This window comes from Bactrocera oleae, chromosome 4, assembly GCF_042242935.1.
Source record: "Bactrocera oleae isolate idBacOlea1 chromosome 4, idBacOlea1, whole genome shotgun sequence".
Taxonomy (NCBI): domain Eukaryota; kingdom Metazoa; phylum Arthropoda; class Insecta; order Diptera; family Tephritidae; genus Bactrocera; species Bactrocera oleae.
The window spans coordinates 58616637-58639439 of record NC_091538.1 but is presented as its reverse complement, the minus strand read 5'-3'; the positions used below and the strand labels follow the sequence as shown (position 1 = coordinate 58639439).

Here is a 22803-nt window from a genome sequence, read left to right as displayed (position 1 = left end):
ACTGTCAGTATTGTGTTCTCATCTATCAATCAATACCGATCTGAGTAATTTATTTTTAATTAAGGTATCTGAAAATGTTATGTCTCAAGATACCGTCTCTATTGTAAAAATAAAAATAGAAAGATGAAAAGTATCCTAGATCAAAAACTGTGTTAGAGTGTGTGGCTTTTAAGATAGCTGGTTATTGTCCCATACATATTCCGGATATCATTGTTACTGAAAATAATTCCGGGACACAAAATCTTATTATCTCAATAATACCTCATTTTGCTAAAAACTAAAATATTTAATGAAACCACCGAAATTATAAACATGTAATATCATTCCATTGTGATCTTGAATAAATCACCCTGCAAAAACTGACGCATGTCCGGGATGAGTCCGCGATTATTTGCTAAGAACATTTGGAGCCTGTGCGAATGACTTTGAGACATAATTTCTTGGAACGTTTGCAACTTCTGTAATTTCTAAAAAAACACCGTTTACATACTTAAGCATGTATGCATACAAGTACGTCACAAATAATTGGTTTGCTGGTTTTTTTGGTGAAACAAATTTCTGTTTGGCGATAATGATAGATATTGATTATTAAGTACGTTTGTGTATTGACTAATGTAATGCATGTTCAGCTAAGTAATTATTCTGTAATACTTGATATTTCACCAAGCTCACATTAGGCGGATACTACGCTGGTCGTCTGAATTTATATGCATACATATACATATATGTAGCTTATGTACATACATACATTTGTAAATATATTTATTCTGCTCGCGGCATTTCTTCTACGCTTTCAATGATGTAATAGGCTTGTGTGAATTACTGCCTGCGCAAATACTCACAAATACTCGTTTGGCGTTTATTGGCTTTACGAATGACATTACATGAACTTGAACTTTAAATGAGACGCGTAAATAGCAACTGTCCGCAGCAAAGCGCCGTTGAGCAAGCATAAAGCGGCATAAATTATGTGATTTAAGTGACTGACTTTTGTTTGTGTTTTGCACTTATTTTGACTTTGTTTTTTCTAAACATGATTTAAGAATGCCGCCAGCGGACACAAGTGTTGATTTGAGGTAAGTTTATGATGTGTTTATTTTATTCTAGATTTTTGTAAATAAACAACAATACAAATTAATTAGAGCTGCCACATTTTGAAACATCGAAATAAGCAAGTATCGTCGCCAACGCTATTAAAATGACAAATCCAACCGCACATTCATTATGCCACAAATTGCGGCAATAACGTGTACACTCGTACTCATGGTCAAAGTCACAGTCACTCATAATCAAGGGAGCATGGTTAAATAAGTGCCGACATAATAGAAATTTATGTATGCATATATGCACATACATACATATGTTTTATGGCATGATTGCAGCTTCACAATGTAGCCTCAACGATGCCACTCAACGTGGGTGTTTGTGATGCAACAAGCAATTGTGTGGCAAGTGAAATGGAACAAAAGCAATTAGAAAATAAAAAAATAAAAAATTAAAAAGTTATACAAAGCTATTATTTAACTTCTGATGTAATACGCTCTGTGGCTTGTGCCACTTTTTTTTACCAATTAGCAAATAACAACAAAGTTTTGTGTTGATTCGCTAAAGCGATATAGTATGTCGATCTAGGTAAAAACATACATACATATTTATTTGCATTTATAGATGCCATATACTTTCGCTTTTGACAGCCAGAGTCAATAATCAAAAAAATTAGATGCTCAAACTACAATATTTAAAAATACACATACATACCCACAATCATACATATGGACATAAGCATGTACTCATACATATGTATATAATGAACGAAAGTGAGGGTGATATCATCTTCGTCATGACATTGCACTTGAATTTTATGACTCGCTTGCAATTCGCTGATGGATTGACTGCCATTAAGCCTCAGACAAATGATGATGAATTGTGTTAGTTTTCAAATTGCATTTAATTGATTGCACACGAGATTTAGCGTTGTTAGATTAGTGATTGAGTGTAATTGAAAGCATATTCAATCAGGTTGTAAGTTTGCCGGACGATAGATTGCCTGTAATTACTTGTTTTTAAACAAACTAGATGGCAATGATAGGGGGAAAAAAATGCTACAAAAGTTTGAAAAAAATTTTAACTAACGATATCACCTATTTTCGATATAGATCCGGGTTTTCCATTGCAAAAAAAAAAATAGTGGAGGTAACGTCACTTTGAGATAACTCGAGAAAGATTCGATGAAATGACGTGCCATTTTGACAGTTCTGCTTTCTGACTTTAAGGCAAGGAGAGAGATTCTTTATTTGTGTTGCGATATCGTGATCAGACCAAAGACTAGTATTACCGGACTTATGTATGTAGCTTAAGTATTTGAAATTATGGTTATGCTTTTATTCACTCTCTCATCTGCTCTCATCACTGCTATGCTCTTCAATCCTCGAGAAAATTCGCGTGAGAAATTCTCTACTCTGCTGGATACAATTAATAAAGTAGCTTATTTAGTGATGTCAGAAACGAATTGATAAAATAATATTTAAAATATATCATGTATTCATAGTCGCACTATAACTTATGATTGTATTATAATTATTTTTATATTTTTAATATATGTATGTAGTCTCTTTCAGTTTACATGCGTTCTTTTTTCTCTCAAAATGGGTGGGATCATCACATTAATATACATATGTAGACACATATATAGAAACATATTTTTTCACAAAATTTAGTATATATTTATATGTATGTATGCAATTACGCTTGCGGTCATAAAAATCATAACACTACTGGTTTCAATCGCTTTCATTGCATTTCATTAACACTCAGCGGTCATCAGATTTGTGTGTGGAAGCATCCAAATGATGTGTTGCAAATTAAAAAATAGCAGCAGATAAAAATTATTGCAAATCATATTGTAAATCTAAATGAAGCACAAACATTTTGTTGCGATATGCTCGTTTAAAATGGCAATGGTCACACCCAACCTTGGCGCAATTAAATGCAATGCCCCAAAGGGTAATTTGTACGAGTATATCTTGAAAACTGTTTATTATTTCTATTATACCATAATTAATAATGTTTATTGTGAATTATACAAGGATATTCATAACATAAATTATTAGTGTTAATGTTTTTACATGAGTGGGATGCGACCACTATTGAAAATATTATGGAGTTATCAGGCTCACAAAAATTAAATTGTATTCAATTTGATAAATAATTTTTTAATTATTTTTTGATATTTCTATTACATTTTTATGGCGTTTTCGGAATGTTATTTTGTATTTAAATGTCTGTTGGAGTTATATAAAATTATAGGAATATAAAGCACTATATTCATATTTTTATCTGCAAACAATTTTTGAGTTTCTATATACTCGTAGTTTACACTTTTTCCACTTACCGAAAAAAACATTTTCAAATAAGTATATAAAGCTATATAATATCAGCTCTTTAAATTAGAGAAAACACTCTTAGTTACCCTTGCCTCCATATTACCTAGTTTCCTTATAATGCCGTGTGAGTGCGTAGATACAGGGTCGTGATTTAAGATGGAAAACTGTTAGTATGCTCTTGTATATCAATCTAAGTACAGCATGAAGTCAGAAGTTTTCTACCAATTGCAAGTGCTTTACAAACCATCGTTTTACGAATTTATATTGAGTTAGCAATTCAAAGGTAAATTACGACTCCACAATTAAAACAACACTTTACTTGTATAAGACCCTCATAATTTCCATGCTGAGAAATTTCACATATATAATCAAATTTGACTCGGACTCGGAGTCTACTTTATCAATAAAAATATAAATATTTTAGTGGCATTAAACATTAAGTGAAGGTCGTGAAGTCATCTAAAATTTGCCTCAAGCGAGTCATCTATTCACCTCTGTTAATGACGATAACATAGTTGGCATAAGAGAGATAGTACTGTTCTATCATCCCAAATCTCAAATGGATCGAATCAACAAAAATTTGTTAATGTTTTGGGTATAACGCTTGTGAATGCTTAACTCGTGCCCAAATACGTGAATCTTACTGGTGAAAAGACGTTAGTTTATGAATATGACGTCAAACTGCCCTGTAGATTGTTACTAGCGAATGGCGCTCTAAACATAAGCCGAAACCGAAAAAACCACTTCAAAGTCGGTCAAAAATCAAAGTGATGCTCATCGTTTTCTTTGATTACCGTATTACCTTGGTGTAATTCACCATGCATTCGCTTCACAGGATCAAACAGTCAGTATGGAATACTACTTGGATATTTTTAGGCGTCTACGTGATTTTTTGTAAACGACTGAAATGTAAACAATGAAAATGGTTCAATTCGGTTCAGGATTAAAATCACCAATAAGCATTTTTATGTTAAATAACACACGACGTGCTTCAAACCGCAACGCTTATGATAAGCTGCAACAAATTTGCTTCAACGCAAGACCATGAGTTGTTATTATTCACTGTAATTTCAAATAATCGCATCTGTGTTCTCAGAGGGTTGGCATACTTTTATAGGGATTATTTTGTAAATATTTTTAAAATAAGTGTGAATCCAGTACACAAAAGCTTTTATGTTGACAAAAATGATTATTCAAGTGAGTGAATATATTGCAAATATAAAATGAAAGGAAAACATATAGCAAATTTGACGAGAGACATACAAAGAAAGCACACTGACGTTTCAGAGAAGATCGTTGGCGAAATTTCGAAAACGAAATTCCAGAAGCAATCATGTTTTAGCACATGTAAGAGATATTAGTATGAAAATACGATTCCATATTGCTGGCAAATACTAAAATACTGCTGGTTTATACTAAAAAATGTTGCCAAAGAATTTAGCATTTATTATTCGAAGAAATCGGGAATAAAATACAATCAAATTTGGTGTCTTCTTGACTTATATTGTAAATCATTAACTTACAATTAATTTTATTGCTATATTTAGTTCGCTTCAGCCAAGTTATAATAAAAGCATCTTCAAATGAGATATATGTGATATCAACTCGGTGCCACACCCATCATCCAATTTTGATACCTCCTATAAACCCTTCTTGTGCCATCCTGGTTGTAAATTATGTCTCTGACTAATCTTTTTATTGATTTATTGATCTTTTAGTAGTTTTTAACGAAACTGTTATATGGGGAGTGAGCGCGGTTATCATCCGATTTCACCTAAGATTTCACTTTAATTTAGTTATTCTAGCTTTAGTAGTTTAAGAGATATGTACATTAAACCTCTTAGAGGGAGCGGCCACGCCCATTATTGTCAAAAAATGCCGCTTACTACTGCGATGTTCTGTGCCAAATATCAGTGCTATATCTTAATTTAGGGCTCAGTTATAGCGTTATATAAATTTTAATTTAATGGCATATTGTGTGCGTGGATGTGGTTCCATTACGTCCATCTACGAACTCGTCCACCATTTTCTGCCAAGGAATACTTGTACCACGTTTCATTACGATATCTCAATTTTTATTGAAGTTACAGCTTACACCTACGGACACACGGACGGACGGAAGCATAGAGAGGCATCCGGATTTCAACACGTCTCTTCATACTGATCATTTATATATATATAAGCCTATATCTATCTCGATTAGTTTTAGATGATACAAACAACCGTTAGGTGAACAAAATTATTATGCTTTGTAGCAACATGTTACAAGGGTATAAAAATCTATTGATTTTGGAGTTTCAGTTGAATAGAAATATTGGAAAAGTATTTTCTGGAACCTACTTTTGAAGAGAACGTAATTCGCGAAAGCATATAAAGCATTCTGAAAAAAAAATATATGTATATCGTAATATACTTATCTTAATGCCGATAATTGTCTAATTATTATTAGAGAGACATCAGAATATACTCATATGGTTCGAATCAATATCTCTAGTTTGTTATTTGGATATGGAACGAATGAAGATAACAGTGAGGTCGCTTTAGAGTTATGTTACTTTAAGGAAAAAGTGGTTGGTTTCTCTAACTACTTTCTTTTACTGACACTCAAATGTCCACTCCAGTGAACCCGCCTTGAGTTTGTTAAAAATATAGAAGCAAATTCGTTGCAGGAACAAAAAGGTCTCCCGATCAAGGTAGATGGGAATATCGATTAATTGTTGGCATGTTTGCGTCGTAAATATTTTTTAAATGAATTTAACATACACAACTAACGGTGCAGCTAATTTACGTTTTCTAAAGAAACAACTTTCTTCTTGTTCAGAAGTCAGATATTCAGACAGTTCTATGATTTATCGTTTTTAAATCGATTGATGTTGTCACTCATACAAACTAGCTATGAACCAAATATATTTATGCATAATAATCGTAATTTAACAATTTTTCTGTTGTTCTAATATTTTTGCTTGTCATCATCTTAGATTTGCTTCTAACCACTCTCGCCTTACTGTTATTGTTATTTACTGTATTGTCGTCATTTAGACCAGAACTCTATTTGGCGAACCAAGTTGTTGACCAAGTTGAGATGTTTGAAAAAAGAGATGAAAAACAAGCAAAGCCTAAAAAATCGTAAACATAAACAATTTCAGGAATCATAACGTCACTAACCTCTGCAGAAGTAAAAGAAACCAACAGAAATCTTGCTTACTTATCGGCTTAACTGTCGGAAATTTTTTTTGTTACAACCCCAGCTTTTAAGACTATTTACCTGACGTAAATTAGTTCCTGTACAAGCGTAGCTGATTGTGGTCTCTTTGGCTCCAGTTGACTTTTTTCGCTGAAATGCTTTTGAATTTCCGCACTTTTTTCCACAACGCTTATGTCATACGCGATCCTCAGTCTGGCGTTAAGTAGCTCTAAGTCTGGCTTGCTGTTGTTCACTCACTTGAAGGTATGACGTTTGGCCAACGGATTTTGATTTGAATTTCTCATTACATATTCTGCTATTTTTGGTGCTTGGTAAAATTTCACAAAATTTATTATTCTTTGTGATGAGTCATATTTGTTTGATTTGCGTAGTCACTTCATTAGCTATTCAATTGGCCGTTCAAATGTCTCAATAAATTTGTTGTTGATATAATTATTGGTTGTCAACATTTTCTGGTAGCTGAAAGGAGGTGTAGCCAAGCAAAATATCTACTTATGTGTGGAAAGATATTTGACCATATCTACCATTAGAATGTTAAGTGTGTTTTTGTTTACATTAATTTTATTAAAGCTTTAGGGTATTTGAGAGTTAAAAAACAAGTTTATCCTCAGGAAATCATAAAAGATTATATAAACTAGTGCAACATGTAAAGAATTCAAACTTTATCTCAAAGAGGTTGTCCATATAAAGTTAGTACGACAGCTTTATACTTTTGTGGTTCGATATCAGATCGATATCTAAAAAACTGATGGACTAGTTTGCGTATCTACCGACAGACAGACGGACATCGCTAATTCGACTGAGCTCATCACGCTGACCATTTATAAATATGCTTTATTGTTATGATTGGCTTCGAAATATAGTAGAGTAAAATCAATGCTGTTTTGGTACGTTTTTAAATATTTTAAGGACTATCAGAAACCGAACGAAATGGTTGTGATTTCGTTTTTTCAAACCAAATGATTTTATTTGCTTCTTATTAAGACTTCGATATGAAATCGAAACAGCTATTTGAAGTAAATGACTTTTGTTTTCAACTGTTATGTAAATATCTTATTTTCCCAAAATTTAAATTTTCTTGAACGACCATAAGTACTGCCGTGAGAATATGGCAAAATAATGACCTCACGTTACAGAGGAGATTAGAAGTAGGCTTTTCAGGGATTATTCGAATCCTTTGAAGTTGCTGATTTTCTGTTTTAATACTTTTATTGACTATTTTATATTAGTTTGGGGTTTCAGAGCGGATATTGTATTGGTAGTTGATTAAGTTGGAAATGCATGACAATAGGGATCTAAGGGGGATTTCTAGGACCAATTCGGTATACCAGAAGTGGTTAGTTATATTAATAACAGGCATATAATATTATCATTACAGTATCGCAGTGGCTGTTAAGTGCAGTTACAAGTTATTTCTACAACGTGTATCCTTACAAAATTCCTTAGCGCCATCGTGATTACATCCCTAAAAATTTAGTAAAATTGTCACCTGTTCAATATGCAAAGGAGAAGCAAAAATTTGCATAAATATATTAGCAAATTTATAAAGCTCTCATTATCAATAAAATAGCACACACCTTAAGTTAGGTTAGGCAATCAGAATGTTATTCAAAAAGTAACGAATAACCCCACTTGGACAGCTAGAAACGCCGGCTCGTTGTGATTAAAAAGACAGTCGCACATCAACTAATATCAATACCAGCCAGTTCGTAGATGGTATGACTACTGAGATACTTCAGCATTTTTCTAACGAAAGTTGGACATTGGACCAAATGAGACCCAATAAAACAGTATTCAGTGAGAATTCCCATCACTGTGGTGAGGTGCTATGAGCAAGTAATTCAATCTCTTACTTTCCACTTCCAGAAAAATTTCACTGTCACACAGATGTTGATTCTTAACCAATTTGTATGATCAAACAAGATCCACAGAGCCAGTTCTACGGCTACTTTAACTCAAGCCACTTCTGCTAAAAAAATTTGCAGTCCTCTGGTATCCTGAAGCTAATGTAGAGCTCTTGACCGAAACTCTTAGTATTTTTTTAACCCGGTAGGCAAAAAATTAGCTCTTAAGTTCATCAGAAAATTGATTGGTGATATATAATATTTCGGGTGAACGAAAATTTTAGTCTTTTGAAATGCCGAACTGTTTTAAAACAATCTTAATGTATTGATTCAACACTACTACATTTGTTTTTCTGATTAAATAACCACATATGTGCATTTATGCACCAAAAGATTAAATTTAATAAAAATGTTTTACAATGCAGGCAGATGACATAATATGCACGCTGATATTTATAATACAGTTAAGTAAATAAATAACCGATTAGGCAGACAAATAGCAGACAGCTTTACTCATGCGCAGTTATGCAGGCATTGAGTCAATACAATGGAATTCTAATTTGCATAATTGCATTTCATACCCACTTGCATACCATATAAATATACACAGGCGAGTTTGCATATGCACTTAAGTGACGTGTGCGCATGCGCCACCGCACAAATGTTCACAAGCAGCTCAGGCGGGCGCACAGGTGACGTTTGATCAACATAATTGGATTTTGTGAATCAATGTTTTTGTATATTTTTGTTATGCAAATGTTGTATGCGAAACATAATTAAGCTATTTATTGCATTAATTAGCCATAAAATTTGAGATTAAAGTAAAAAATCTGCGTGGTTTTCATACAAAACAAATTTGACGTGAATTAACTGGTGTATGACGTAAACGACACTTCGATAATATAATTACCTACATACAAATAGATGAAATCATATTGTTTACTAAGTATGCAAATCGTTAGCAGTTGACTAGTTGAGTCGTTAGTGATCAGAGCAACGAGCGATACGCGCCTATGGCGCTCCAAGACCGGTAGCACGACATACCTATATATGTGCACACATTAAAGTATTTATGTTACGTACCAAACATAAACGGAAAAAATTATAGCTTGCTTGGTGTTTACATATGAATACTATTTGCTATGTAAGTATGTTTTCGCAAAAGTTCTTTCAACTCTTCCGCTTTGCTCGCGCATGCCTACTTGCCTTAGCTAACGGCTAATTTAGCATTTAACCCTTGGTAGTACGTGTCGGAATTTTAAGTACTGGTTTACTCATTTGCTTGTTTATTTATACCGTGTTGGTCACTGACACTTCTAAACTAAACTGCTGTTACAGCGTACTCTGTGAGCCAAAAGTCTAGTTCTGGCATTTAAAGCGCCATAAAAACTTGTTTGTTTTTGTTCTAACTCTTTCAGTATAAATCTTGTTAATTAGAATTTGGTATGCTTGGTTAAAGTTTTGTTGTGGCTTGTTTTAGTTTTAATAAACTAATTATAATTTTATAAGATCAAGCTACCAGCTAACGCCACTGGCAATTAAGCACTTAATTCTTATGAAACTATTTTTATTACCTATTCCCTAAATATAGATACATACCGACTTATTTTGTACATTAGGGCGTTTCTTAAATTATTTTAATACCAAATTTGTTAAATAAGAGCAAGAACAGAAAAGAGATAACTAATACTACTATCGCTGAAGATATCAGGTCTGCATAATTTTTGGTCTCGATTTGAATGGGTCCAGGGTCGCCGCACTAAATTTCAAATCTTTCAATGCAAGTTCTCACATTAAGATTACAATTTTTATATTTAATACCCAAATTATTTTTTGTCACGTTTAGTTAGGATAGGTTAGTTTCTACGTATAGCTAAAGACAATTTCTGATGCCTGAAAATATACTGAAGTTGATTCGCATGTGTCGACAAATCACCCAGAACATATTAGGCGTTTTATTACCTGGAGGCTGAATTTGTGGGAAACAAAGCGTTTTAGCTTTAAGCTCGCAACGGCGAGATTTTCATGAAGAAAGTGTTGACAACTTTCATAACTGGTGTCTGGTAGAACTTTTAAGTTCTATAATTAGGCACAGCCGAAACTTACTAAGGGATTTTTGTCTAGAATGCTTAAGATGTATCTGGGACCAGAAGTAATTTGCGACTTGCAACTGCTAATATATCACTAAGCTCGGTGAAGGCTGTCAGTCGTAAGTCAAGGATATAGCGGAATGAAACAGACAGCGATTGTTATTCCTGATATCCGTGATAGTGACATTGCGCAGGTAGTTAGTTAACTGTTAATATCAAAACTTTACACTTTTATTCTTAACAATTGTCGAAAGCCCATTTTATGGGGGTTTCCTCACTCTACTATTGTTTTGACGTCAGGTAATGGAATTAATGGCATATTATGTTTAAAAGTAAATCCACAACGACCACATTCACGAACTGAATGAAGGAGTATAGACTGGATCTTAATATCACAGTCGTTGGCATTAAAATTCGAACTGTCAACTACCATAAAATTTTGGGCGTTACAATTGACAGCCGGTCATTAGCTACGAAGCAACGATATGGTCGGCTTTATGTAGTGAAACGCAGACAAAGATGCTTCGGACGTGCCAGAACACTGCATTCCGTACTATAACAGGATGCCTTCTGATGTCTCTCGTTGAACACCTACATAGTGAGGCCTAGATGCTTTTGGTTAAGGAACACAATGCACTTCTCTCCAAGCGGTTTCTACTAGGATTTTTTCGCAGACATCAACGCTGCCGTCGTCTGCTTGAAGCGGAGCCGCCTCATAGGAGCATCAAAGAAGCGCAGACTAAACTCCTAAGTATCTAGAATTGATTTCGACATACCAAATATGTATATGTCATGCGTGCAATGAGTACCCGCATAACTCTAACCAACTCTTTGCTCAATTAATCCCATTCACGACTGACATTTGAGGACTTCGATGACAAACAAAATTAGAAAAAGTTTTAACTCTTTTAAGTTCTTAAATTTAATTATCTACTGTCTCTTTTACGGTAATCTATATCCAGACAGTATACTCGTATTACTAAAGAAAACGGGTTTTTCCATTTGCTCATTGGTAAAAAATACTTAGCAAACCATACAGAGGTGGTGAAAAAGGTTGAATGCGAATAATCCAAAAAGAAATTGCTGGCGATAGTAAGTATTTATGCCTCAAAATTGTATTTAATCCTTTAACGGTTACTCGTAAACGAAAAAAGTACTCATTATTTGGAAAAATGGGTAAAGTATGAGTTTACAGAAATTTTCCTCACTTCTCTTAAACCTTATCAGCAACTGGTATTCCCACACCGGATGTTGAGAATATACAATATTTTCCCCTTTTTTTAATTCTATAAGTGCCGCCCTAATGTATTTATAAAAAATCGAAGCATGTGCCGTTTTTGGCGTTATTATTGACATCACCATTCAAATTTATGTTCTTACCTTGTTATTACTTATGTAAATTTTGTTTATCGATGACGACATTTTTCTAGTTTGCTCAAAAATTAATACAAATTAATTATACACCCCATTTTATACTTCTACTTATATGTATTTAGATATTTAGTATACAATTCTATAGAACACAATCAATTTTGGCATCATCATTTAAGGTAACTCAATGTTTATTTTGTTCACTGTTTTTGTTTGTTTGTAAATATGTGCTACTGTTATTGCTCGATCGATCAAATCGAGATATATGTAAATTGTTTTAATTGCGTATTTTATTAGATAGTAATTAGTTAATTATCGATTTTATCTTAATGAATTCAAGATAAGCGCATGGAAGACACTGAGAAAAATTATTTCAAAGTTAACTTTTATGTTTTTGGTTGTTGTAATAATGGTCGTATAAAACTAATAATAAGAGATAAAGCTTGAACTAAAATATTGAAAGTTGCCACCTATTCGATAATTTTAAGGCTTGAAAACTTCCAGTTGAAAATTTTTTTACAATGGGTTGCCACTTATTAAACATATTGAATTCAGCAGATGTTTTATATGATATGGGTATCACTCTTTAGAAGTTTAAAAGGATTATCACCGAAAAAATTTTTGATACAATTTGGCCCTGTAACTTATCCAGGAAATTGTTTGAGAAATCATTACGAATAATTTCGTCGTTAAAAGAAACATCCTTGGGCTCTTGTTATACTCCTCAGCATAGACAGTCATGCCAATCTATTCTAAGTCGTAACTAAACTCAAACTATCATAAATTTTATGGTGACTTGAAATATCCTTTTAGGTCGAAGAAAAAAGTTGAAAAACAGCAACAGGTCAGAAATTTATTTAATAAAATACAGTGAATTCTCGATATAACGAAGCTTTATCACCCTACGAAATTGTCTACGCAAAAATGTTACATAATATAAACATAAGTATATATAAAGAATGAATTTGGAGCATATAACCTCTACGCTACGAAAATCGCTTCAAAGTTCAGGGAAGGTTCCCCTTTAACTGCATCCCTAAAAACTTGGACTACTGCGTCGCAGAGACTACTCGTGGAGGCTTTTTCTCTGCTCCCATAACGACAAAGGTTGGTTGCCCAGTCATAGCTGGCCAGAGAGGGCACCTCTGCCTCGCACACAACGGAGTGGGATCGAGGTGAATCCTCGTTATCATCTTGCGATCTAGCACTGGACCTATGAACCTCGCATGCGCCTGACAAACGTTCGACGACCACCAGCTTTTGTGAGACTGAGAGATTATTTTGGTAGAGTAAAATATCTCTTGCAACCAGTTCCCTACTGAACTATTTGCCTTTAGCATAGTTTATTTTGCCGCAATTGTGGAAGTTCTTACTGGACATTGTCTAATAGGAATTCGCGCGGTAAGGTTAAAAATCTTGTCTGACACAAATTGTCAAAGTTGCATAGATGAAGCATCCATTCACTTTCTCCTTCATTGTCAAGCCTTCGGTTGGCTGAGGTTGAAATATCTCGGCTCTTACTTTCGGCGTAGCACAAGAAATATGCGGAACTATCATTAGCCGCTTTAACAAATTGGTGATAGTCTCAAAGCGCTTTGTCGACTTATGATGGTCTTATAATCAATTAAATGGGAGTCTTAGATTTCTGTTAGGATCGACCTCTTAACATAACTTTTAGGCTCTAAAGCAAACTTCGTGATAATATCTTGTCAAATTAAAAAAAAAAATTCATGCAAGAATTTAAGATTGATCGATCACGTACGGTATTGGTGTGACGTGAGCAAACTTTCAGATCGATATTTCAAAAACTGAAATTCTAACTGGCCTATATATAGAAATAAAGACAAATAGACGCACGCGGCTAAATCGACTTCTCTCGTTAAGCTGGTCTTTTAGCTATAAAGGGTCTCCGACGTTTCCTTCTGGGTGCTAGAAACTCCGTGGCAAACCTGACATACTCTGTCCAGAGTCTCGAGTCTTCACTTTACAGAAGTAATAATATATAAGCAAAACGTATATGGCATAAATATTCAATATTTCACAATAACAACACCCAACACCAACTCTATAGAAGACAACAAACCAAAAAATCCTACAACACATGCTCAGTTAGTTATCTTAAACGTTAAACGCATTCCTCTTGGACTACTTTCCCTCACCTCATTGCATTGAAAAATTACCTTGAATATGTAATCGCTTTGAACAAATTTTTGGTAAACAATTGTGCACGATTTGCCCCAAGGACACGCTGGGGCGCACTGAAGACGTATGTGAACAAAGCATACAAACTACGTTAACAATAACAACAACATGCTGCAAACAAGATTATCTGCAAGCATACAGAGGCACACAGGAAATTGAAAAGCCGTTGCCAATTTCATTTTCTGGGTTAAGTAAAACCAAATTTCCATTTTTGACTCTTTCAACGCTGGAAGTTCAAGAGCAGTGCGCGGTGCGGAGCATGCGAGGAAAATGCGAAAAACGTGGCTGCTTGGCACTTGGAAATTTGCATTTGGGGCTAGCACAAAGAAAAGGTAAGAAGAGAGGGAAAAAAGCGGTCTAAGTAATATGGAAATATGGAAAACTGGCAGCTGTAATTGTGCCGTCGACCAGACACTGGGTGCTTGTACTTGTACTTGCCGCTAAATGTGTTGCCAAAAGCGAGAAAAGCAGAATGCCACGCAGCGTTGATGGAATTCGCTTTGATAAGACAATATACATGTATTAATCGCGCATTCGGAAAATGAAAGAAAAAATCTCAAAATAAATGTTTGACTTGCAGTCTGGCTGTGCTTGTGTGGGGAGGCAGAAATAAACTCATTCACTTATCATCATCTATCATTTTTCCGGGACATGTGAACTTGTGGGAGGAGTAGATGGTAGCGGAATAAATTTGTACTTCTGCGCCAGCATTTGCGGTTTGTGCGTTTGTTGAAAACGTTGGCGCATTTGAGAACAGTGGACAGCCGCCCACTCGATTTAGTGGAATAAATTGTTTGTTGTGTGTTCAGAAACTATGCTGCGTATTTAAACATAACTATTTATATAGGTATATACATAATTATGTATGTACGCAATAAGCTTAAAATTATATTTAAAAAGGCATCTAAACAAAATTAATGAAATTATAACTATTTTTAAAAATGTATTAAATGTAAAAAGTAATAAAAATAAATATATGACTTCTTAGCTAGAAACCTCAAAATATCAAAGACTAAAATAGTTTTTAACTTGATTCAGTGAAATCTTAATATCAAATTTTTTAATTCAACTAAAATTCAATAAAAAACTAACTCTAATTTTCTGTTTTAATCTTTAAAAATAAATTCAATTATATGATCGAAAGCGTGGATCAAACATGGGTTTTTAAATCATACTCTATTTGTAGCAAGAACTTTAACTCTTTTCCACTGAAAATCTTGTAAATAAGCTATAAACTAACTTCGAGGAAGAGACAGCAACCGTATATGTATAAGAATCGGCAGGCAAGCCAAGGAATCATAAACAAATTCGATTTCCGACGTTATTTTAAAGTAGTAACATCATATGTCTATCCTCTTTTAAACATGATGCTGCTGAAAGTATTGGAGCAACTCTGATTTCCATAGGATAGTATGTTATGCCACACAGTCCAGACAACTATATGATCAAATTTGACTGGACTGCGACTCCGCGCGCAAGGCGAATCGATTACATTTTTTTCCTAGATTGGTTCAACCTTTTTTATGTTCATGTAAAGTTTGAGCTCAATATGTCAATTAGTTTTCCTAACGAATTTTATCATAAAAAATAAAATTAAATTAAACAACGAGTTTGCTTGCAATTTTGAGTATCTAATGGAATCATGGCTACTTTGGCACAAACACAAGTATATGAATACCACAAAGTATTCAGTAAATGAAGTCATCAAAAACTTGCCTTATGTGAGTCGTTCATCCACCTCTGCTAAAGACGTTCAAGTAACAGTGATGGAAATCGTCGCTTTAGCATCAGAGAGTTAGCAGAGGATCGCTTATGGATCGACTCAACACAATTTGGTTAATGTTTTGGGTATGAATCGTGACAATGCTAGACTTGTACCAAAATACATGATTATTTTGTAAAAACGATGTCAAGTAGAAGTCTCAAAAGAGAAACGTGAGAATGTAGCTGGGAACCACACATTCACCGAACGTATCATTACTGATGATGAGACGTGTGGTTATGAATATCGTTTCGAAACTGGTGAAAAATCTAGCGTATGGTTTTCCAAAAATGAGCCGAAACCGAAATAAACAAAATTTGCAGAAAACACTGAAGGTCATCCCAGTGGAGGCATTGGCATGCTTGTATTGGCTCAGGAGCCTATTTTGAATATGATAATAAATATTTATATTAAATTATATGAAAATTTATGAAATTTCAGGCTGGGTCAAATTTGATCAGATGTTGATCGATAAACGACTTGCTAATGTTAATTAGTTACGCCGAGGTTGATTTGCAAACTTATGGAGTGTTCCCAACTCATAAGTCATTCCACAACTCATTCATTTTATATAATATTAATACGTTGAAATTAGGTCTTGTTTTAGAGCTAAGAAATTCATTCGAATAGGCTCATAATATTTAAAAATAAATAATTATTTTTAATGTATTTTTGAAATTAAAAAATTAATTGCTAACAATGTTTTAGTAGAGAGTCAATATTAACTAATTCGAAAAATCAAATTTATATAAAAAGCTAATTCAGAAGAGTTAATTTAGAATTTATATTTAATAATGCTATCCGTCAAAATACATAATAACAACTAAGCTAATATTTGACAAATATTTGAATTTAATGCTCAATACTTAAACTATTACTGTACGGATATTTGTTATAAAACAAATAAAATATTTACAAAAGAAAAAAAAAATATTTATTTAATTTTCAATCATCATCAATCAAATCAAATCAATCTGCAAAACGCGTAACAAAACAGCACATAATTAAATACATACATGCATACATGCATATATATGTACTTGTATATGTGTACGTCCATAACTAACAATGATATCTAAAACCATCACACACATAACAATTTAATTCACCTGTTAACTCGTTGATTTTTTTGCATCCCTAACACGCATTCATAACATCAATAAGCAATGCCGCTAATGCAGTCCTTCTAAACAACAGCTGATGTTTGTAAATAACTGCTGTTACATGCCAAAATTATTTAGACAAATTCGTGAATAAGTTGTGTGCACCGTCGTAAAATTTACAAATGAAATTAAAAGTTCATAAGTGCTGTGATTTATAAAGAAGTTATAAAATCGAGTGTTATATTAAATATATTTGCGTTTTTAAAGAGATAAAATTAATTTGCTCGCAGTGAAATGTGTCAAAATGCTGGCTTGCAAGTTGCTGGCGGCAGAGAAGAAGGTGCGAGCTTCATGATTTTAAATTTGAAATTAAAAGTTATTAAGTGTTGTGATTTACATAAAAGTAACGGAATGGGGTGATATATTGAATATATTTGTGTGTTTTTAAAGAAGCTTTATAACTTTTTAATGTTTTTAAAGTCAAATGTGTTTACAAGTTTATTTGTGAAGGCTCTTTGCTGGCGGCAGAGTGAAAGTTGCGTGCCGCGTGCTTTGTGATTTTTAATTAAATGTTAATAAGTAATGTTTTTTATATAAAAGTTACGGAATCGGGCGATATTGTAAAAATATGTGTGCTTTTAAAGTGATACAAGTATTTAGCTTGAAAAATGATGTGTTTTCGAAGTGTTCATTGGTGGAAACCGATTGGCGCCGGCAGAGAAGAAGGTACGTGCTTCATTTTTGTAGTTCAACTATTTATTTTACAACGATTTCTGTGAACTCCAATTATAAATTGATTGAATTTTAATTCTGAATAAGAAAATGTTGCGCTTTTTATATGCGTATGTGGGTATGTGCCACTAACCATTGAAATTGGTTGGTAAAAACACTTTGGTGGGTGCCTGCATCGCGCCTGTTATTGTTATATCATAAGGATATACTTGTATGTTAAAACCAAATAGCCTTATAGGCGTTCGTAGTGGAATTGTAGGCATTTTGTAAACATTTTTTTTAATACTTTCTAAACATTAGATAATTCCAAGTAGTTAGTTAGTTTGGGTGGGCTTTAAAATGCTGTCCCAGGATTTTGGGGTTAAAATAAGTATGGGCGGATAAAAAAAGTTTTATAGATTAAAAATATGTGCAGAGTAGCCGCAGGAAACTTAAAGTTTTTGAGATATTTACATTTAATGTTGCAAAATCAAACAATTTGAAGTACGTATTTTTTCGATTTATAATGAATTTTACACTTATATATATTCTTCACGTTACGGCAAACCAAAAGAAATAGCCAAAAATAATATTAGCCGTCTCAACAAAAATTTGTTATAGGCTCAAAGCGCTTTGTCGATCTGTAAAGGTCTTATTATCCAGCTTTTAGGAAGTTTAGGTACTACAACGGACGGGTGTTCTAAGCTGACGAAGTAAGATCCTTCTTAGGATCGACCTCTTAACTAACCTAACCTTACCTTCTTCACTTTTATATCCACTAACACTTCACTAAATTGATTATACACATTTTTTTCATATCATATAGTGAACAACTAGCTTTAATTCAATATTCTTGATCTGGAGAACGTCCTCTATCCGCCCATAACAATTTTGTCTTCGAAGGTATTCTAAGTTTTCGCGTTAGGCTTTTCATTTAAACAATCTAATCTAACTAAAATTTCAAAAAACACCTGAAGTAGTATATGAAATATGCAAATTTGAACACCTTTCTCATTCAATTTTCTCCCGCCTACAGTAACAAGGTCTTCGTACATGTGCAACCGCAAATATGGTCAATACTCGTAAGCATCGATGTTTGCAATTAATGGCAACACCTACAACTACCTGAGTCAATTTTGCATACACACTGATCCATATGTACAATAGATAGATCGATATGTATTATACCTATATACATACATACATTCATAGTCTGTACGTTATGCCAGCACACGCTCACTTGACTTAAGTTGTTGGCATTAATAAATGCATTGCTGTTGTTTTTATTGCTAACCATTTGAAATGCTGCGAGTGCACTTGTAATTTTATTGCATCACTGACCCTGAACTTGAGATTGCAACGTTTAATTTGTTCTATGGAACACATAAACTTATAGCATATATAGCAACTATGTTTGTATGGTACATGTGCGTTCATTTTCTTTAATTATTTTTCCATTGTAGCAACAACATTTTACGATTATTTGTTATGTTCATATCTGTGTAAAATTCTTCGACTTCCTCTTAAGTGGCATACATACAGATATGTGTTTATTGAAATTTTATTTGTTTTTGATATTCTTTTCTAGGTGATTGCAAACATTTGACACTGACATTGGCTCTCAAACAGCTGGAAATGAAAATGGCATCAGTGCAAATTGATGCCAAGCTGTTAGTTGACAAACGAACGGACAGACAGACAAACATTAATATTTAGAAATATGCATTCGTTATTAAAATGTCGTTATTCTTTGTTTGTTTTAAATTTTCCCAATTGTTTTTTATTATGTAAACATATGCATATTTCTATATATTATAACTGATTTGCAAAGTATATAAATTTTAATATAATTTTTTTTTTTTTTTTCCATTGAGTACTCCTATTCATCGCCGCCGCCTTGACAATTTGTTCATCCATTGTTTGGTGTTTGTTGTTTATTGATTGATTGGTCAATTCTATTGCTCGCGGCACAATACCATGCCCATTTATCCTCATTCACACAAACAAGCAATTATGAATGTTGCGCCCACCAGCGAGGTTCAGTTGTGAACTGGCTTTTATTTTTATTGGCAAAAAATTGTCTATGAATTTCGAAAGAATTAATTTGTTTGCAAATAATTAACTTGTATAATCATGTTTGTTATGGAGATTAGTGTAGAACATTGATAAATTATCTAAATCGTAATTTGTGCAAAAGCTAACTGCGCACCTTTAAGTCTTTAACAAATTCTCTTTATTCGGATAAATTTTAAAATTCATGTGTTATTTGCGATTCTTACAATCGTAAGAAAGGAACAATTCATAAGAACTTTTAACTTCTCAATATTGTATACATTTCTTCTCTTCTTTCACCATTTAGTTTAGCCAGTTGTTTGTTCGATTCATCGACAACTAAAGTAGCTTGGGTAATACATGAACTTAAATTTGATGGTTCAGCGGTGGTCCGGTATCGCCGGTTCCGACCAATGGGCAGCTTTTTGGGAAAAAAAGGTTGTGTGCAAAACTTTAGATCGGTATCTTAAAAACTGAGAAGCTTACGCAGACAGGCAGACAAGACTCAATCAACTCAGCTCGTCACGCTGATCGTTTAAATATATGTATACGTATATATGTACATATGTATGTATTTTATATGGTCTCCGATATTTCCTTCTGGATTTACAAACTGTTCAGGGTATACCATAATTTAATTATATATTACTGGCATAATCGGTAAAGTAAAAAAATCGAAAAAGCAATATTAATACTTCCTGACATATATTTATCAATATTTACTGATGATAATTCTAATCCAAAACAAATGAAAACTATACCCAATACCTCTTGAAGATGATTTTAAAAGCTTTTCATATTATCGACAGTTCTTTTTTCATATTTTATTCATAATTAAGTTAATATTTTAATAACAACTGGTTTCAAAAATATCTCTCAATCGCTGTATTCTCAAATATATTTTGGAAGGCTTTTTAAACGCCTCCTTTCCGTTATGCGTTATACTTTTATAAATAGATGGCAATATTATTCCAACAAATTTTTATATTAAAATATTCACGAGTACTTCCCGGAAAAGGTCTTGTGATTGGTATATATTTTGTAATATTTCAATTTTCGTCAGGTGGCAACTCTATTGCAAACACTGTCTAAATTAAAGATGTGAGTACGTACGGTATTATGTATATTTTTCCTAGCTTTCTTCATTAGTGCTAATTTTGAATTGTTTTCAGTAACCACATACTATGATAGATGTATGTACAAACATTTAATATATAATGTATATCAGAAGCCACTATAATTATTGCGTTAAAAATTCAAATCGACCATACAAACTAACAAACATTAATCGTTAGACTTAAAGTAAATCAACTGCAATTACTCTGTCAAATACTCGACAATTTGTTCATATATAAATATATATGTAAAATCAGTACATAATTCATCAATATTTTGCAACATCTCGATTACCCGAACGTCGTTAGAATTCTTCTTCCGCAAATTGATTACCTGCAAACTAAAGTAGCTGAACTGTACCGAAGGCAACATGTGCCACGGACAAGATTGCGGCTAACCGCAAATGCAACAAACACAGCGCAGAACAAAACAATTTTATTCCATAGTATATGTATGGTATATGTATTACATACTCAAATATATATAGTAGCAAAGTAATGCTGTAATTGCATTAATAAATAATTGTAATAAAAAGGAAATGCTATCGATTACCACTATAAATAGGCAATGAAATGTTGAATATGACTACTCAGAGAGAGTTGTTTCGTATTTGTTTTTGTTACTATACTTTAATACTATACTATTGTTACTATTATTTAATTATTGTTTAATAAAACCCTTTTAATTATTTTAGTGCCTGTCTAAGAGACACAATTTTATGACCTGCTTCTGTGTTTTTTAATATGAGATATGATGCAAGCTAGTCATTTATTTCTGCATAAATATTACATTCAACACTCTCGCTGTAAAATATTTCTATGAGATATTGTCTAAGTTTGGTCTTGCTGTAATGTGGTTTTATAAAAAAGAAATTATTCAAATAACTGATAGAAATTTTTTCATCTACATATATTTTTGATTCCCGACTCGATTTTTCCAAGATACTTTCATCAATTTCAGAATATATTTCATAATTTGACAAACATTTCTCACCCCGACTCTCTTTAGTTTTAGCAATTTTTACTTACAATTTCGAAAATTCCAAGACTTTTACTTTGGCTAACTAACTGCTAATGCTGATCTTTATAGAATTTATCCCGAAAAATCCCAAGAATCCCGAAGAAAAACCGATCGTATAAAATATTGAATCTGTTTAGACATAGTAGTATACTAAAATCAAATAATTTTTTTGTACTTGTCGATATTTTGTTTAAGGTAGGCGCATAAGAAATTAGTGTCGATCAGTATCTTTCTCATAGCTCTCTGGTCTCAGGGATATTGTCATGTTGCCACCATTCGTACACAATTACTGCTCAAAGACTCATAAATCGTAGTCAAACGAAATATTTTAAAGTGCTATTTATGCACTGAAATATTATGTCGCGTCATTTTCCGATCATTTCATGACTTTTTAGACATAATTCGCTCGAAAAATCGTTTGGCGGACATTTTTGAAGCGTTTTATGTCTCTATGTTCATTGTAAACAAGAACTGTCTCGAAAAACAAACCTATTTAACTTGATGATATTTTTTATTTTTGCTTATAATACTATTGATACCCTTGATAGGCAGTTGCTTGAGCTTCTACTTCTATTTGAGGTTTTGAGGTGTATACTTTGAAATTGGCCTCCAATTTGTTGGAGCTACACACTGTAAACCGTCTCCAAATAGCTTAAACTTTTTAAGAAAAAAAAAATTCAGAGCAAAAATATGTACACGCGGATATTTGACTTCGTCTAACGAGGAGCTACCGTTTAAAAAAAAAAAAACATGTTTTTGATGTTGCTCGTAATACTTGTAGGGTTCGAACCTTGATCCGACGTAGTGGTAGTTCGTACATTTGCTTAGTTTGACAGTTAATCTTACAGTGTCAACTGTTGACAGGAGGTAAGGCATGTGAGTATAGTAGTGAGGCGGATATTTTAAATATTTTTTTTTGTATATTTGAAAATTATCGACGATAA

General features: G+C 33.1%; 2 protein-coding genes across 2 annotated transcripts in view; one reads left to right on the top strand and one right to left on the bottom strand.

The window, feature by feature from the left end:
• The window catches only part of Swim (Secreted Wg-interacting molecule), an 86600-nt gene that overhangs the window by 63006 nt on the left and 791 nt on the right, over nucleotides 1–22803 (bottom strand). The gene's annotated exons all lie outside the window — the stretch shown is intronic.
• Nucleotides 17207–22803, top strand: part of GEFmeso (Guanine nucleotide exchange factor in mesoderm) — a 221402-nt gene continuing 215805 nt past the window's right edge. The window contains exon 1 of the mRNA XM_036362971.2: nucleotides 17207–17686. Coding sequence (XP_036218864.2) covers nucleotides 17629–17686 — 58 coding nt within the window. The 5' untranslated portion in view covers nucleotides 17207–17628. The remainder of the gene's footprint in view (nucleotides 17687–22803) is intronic.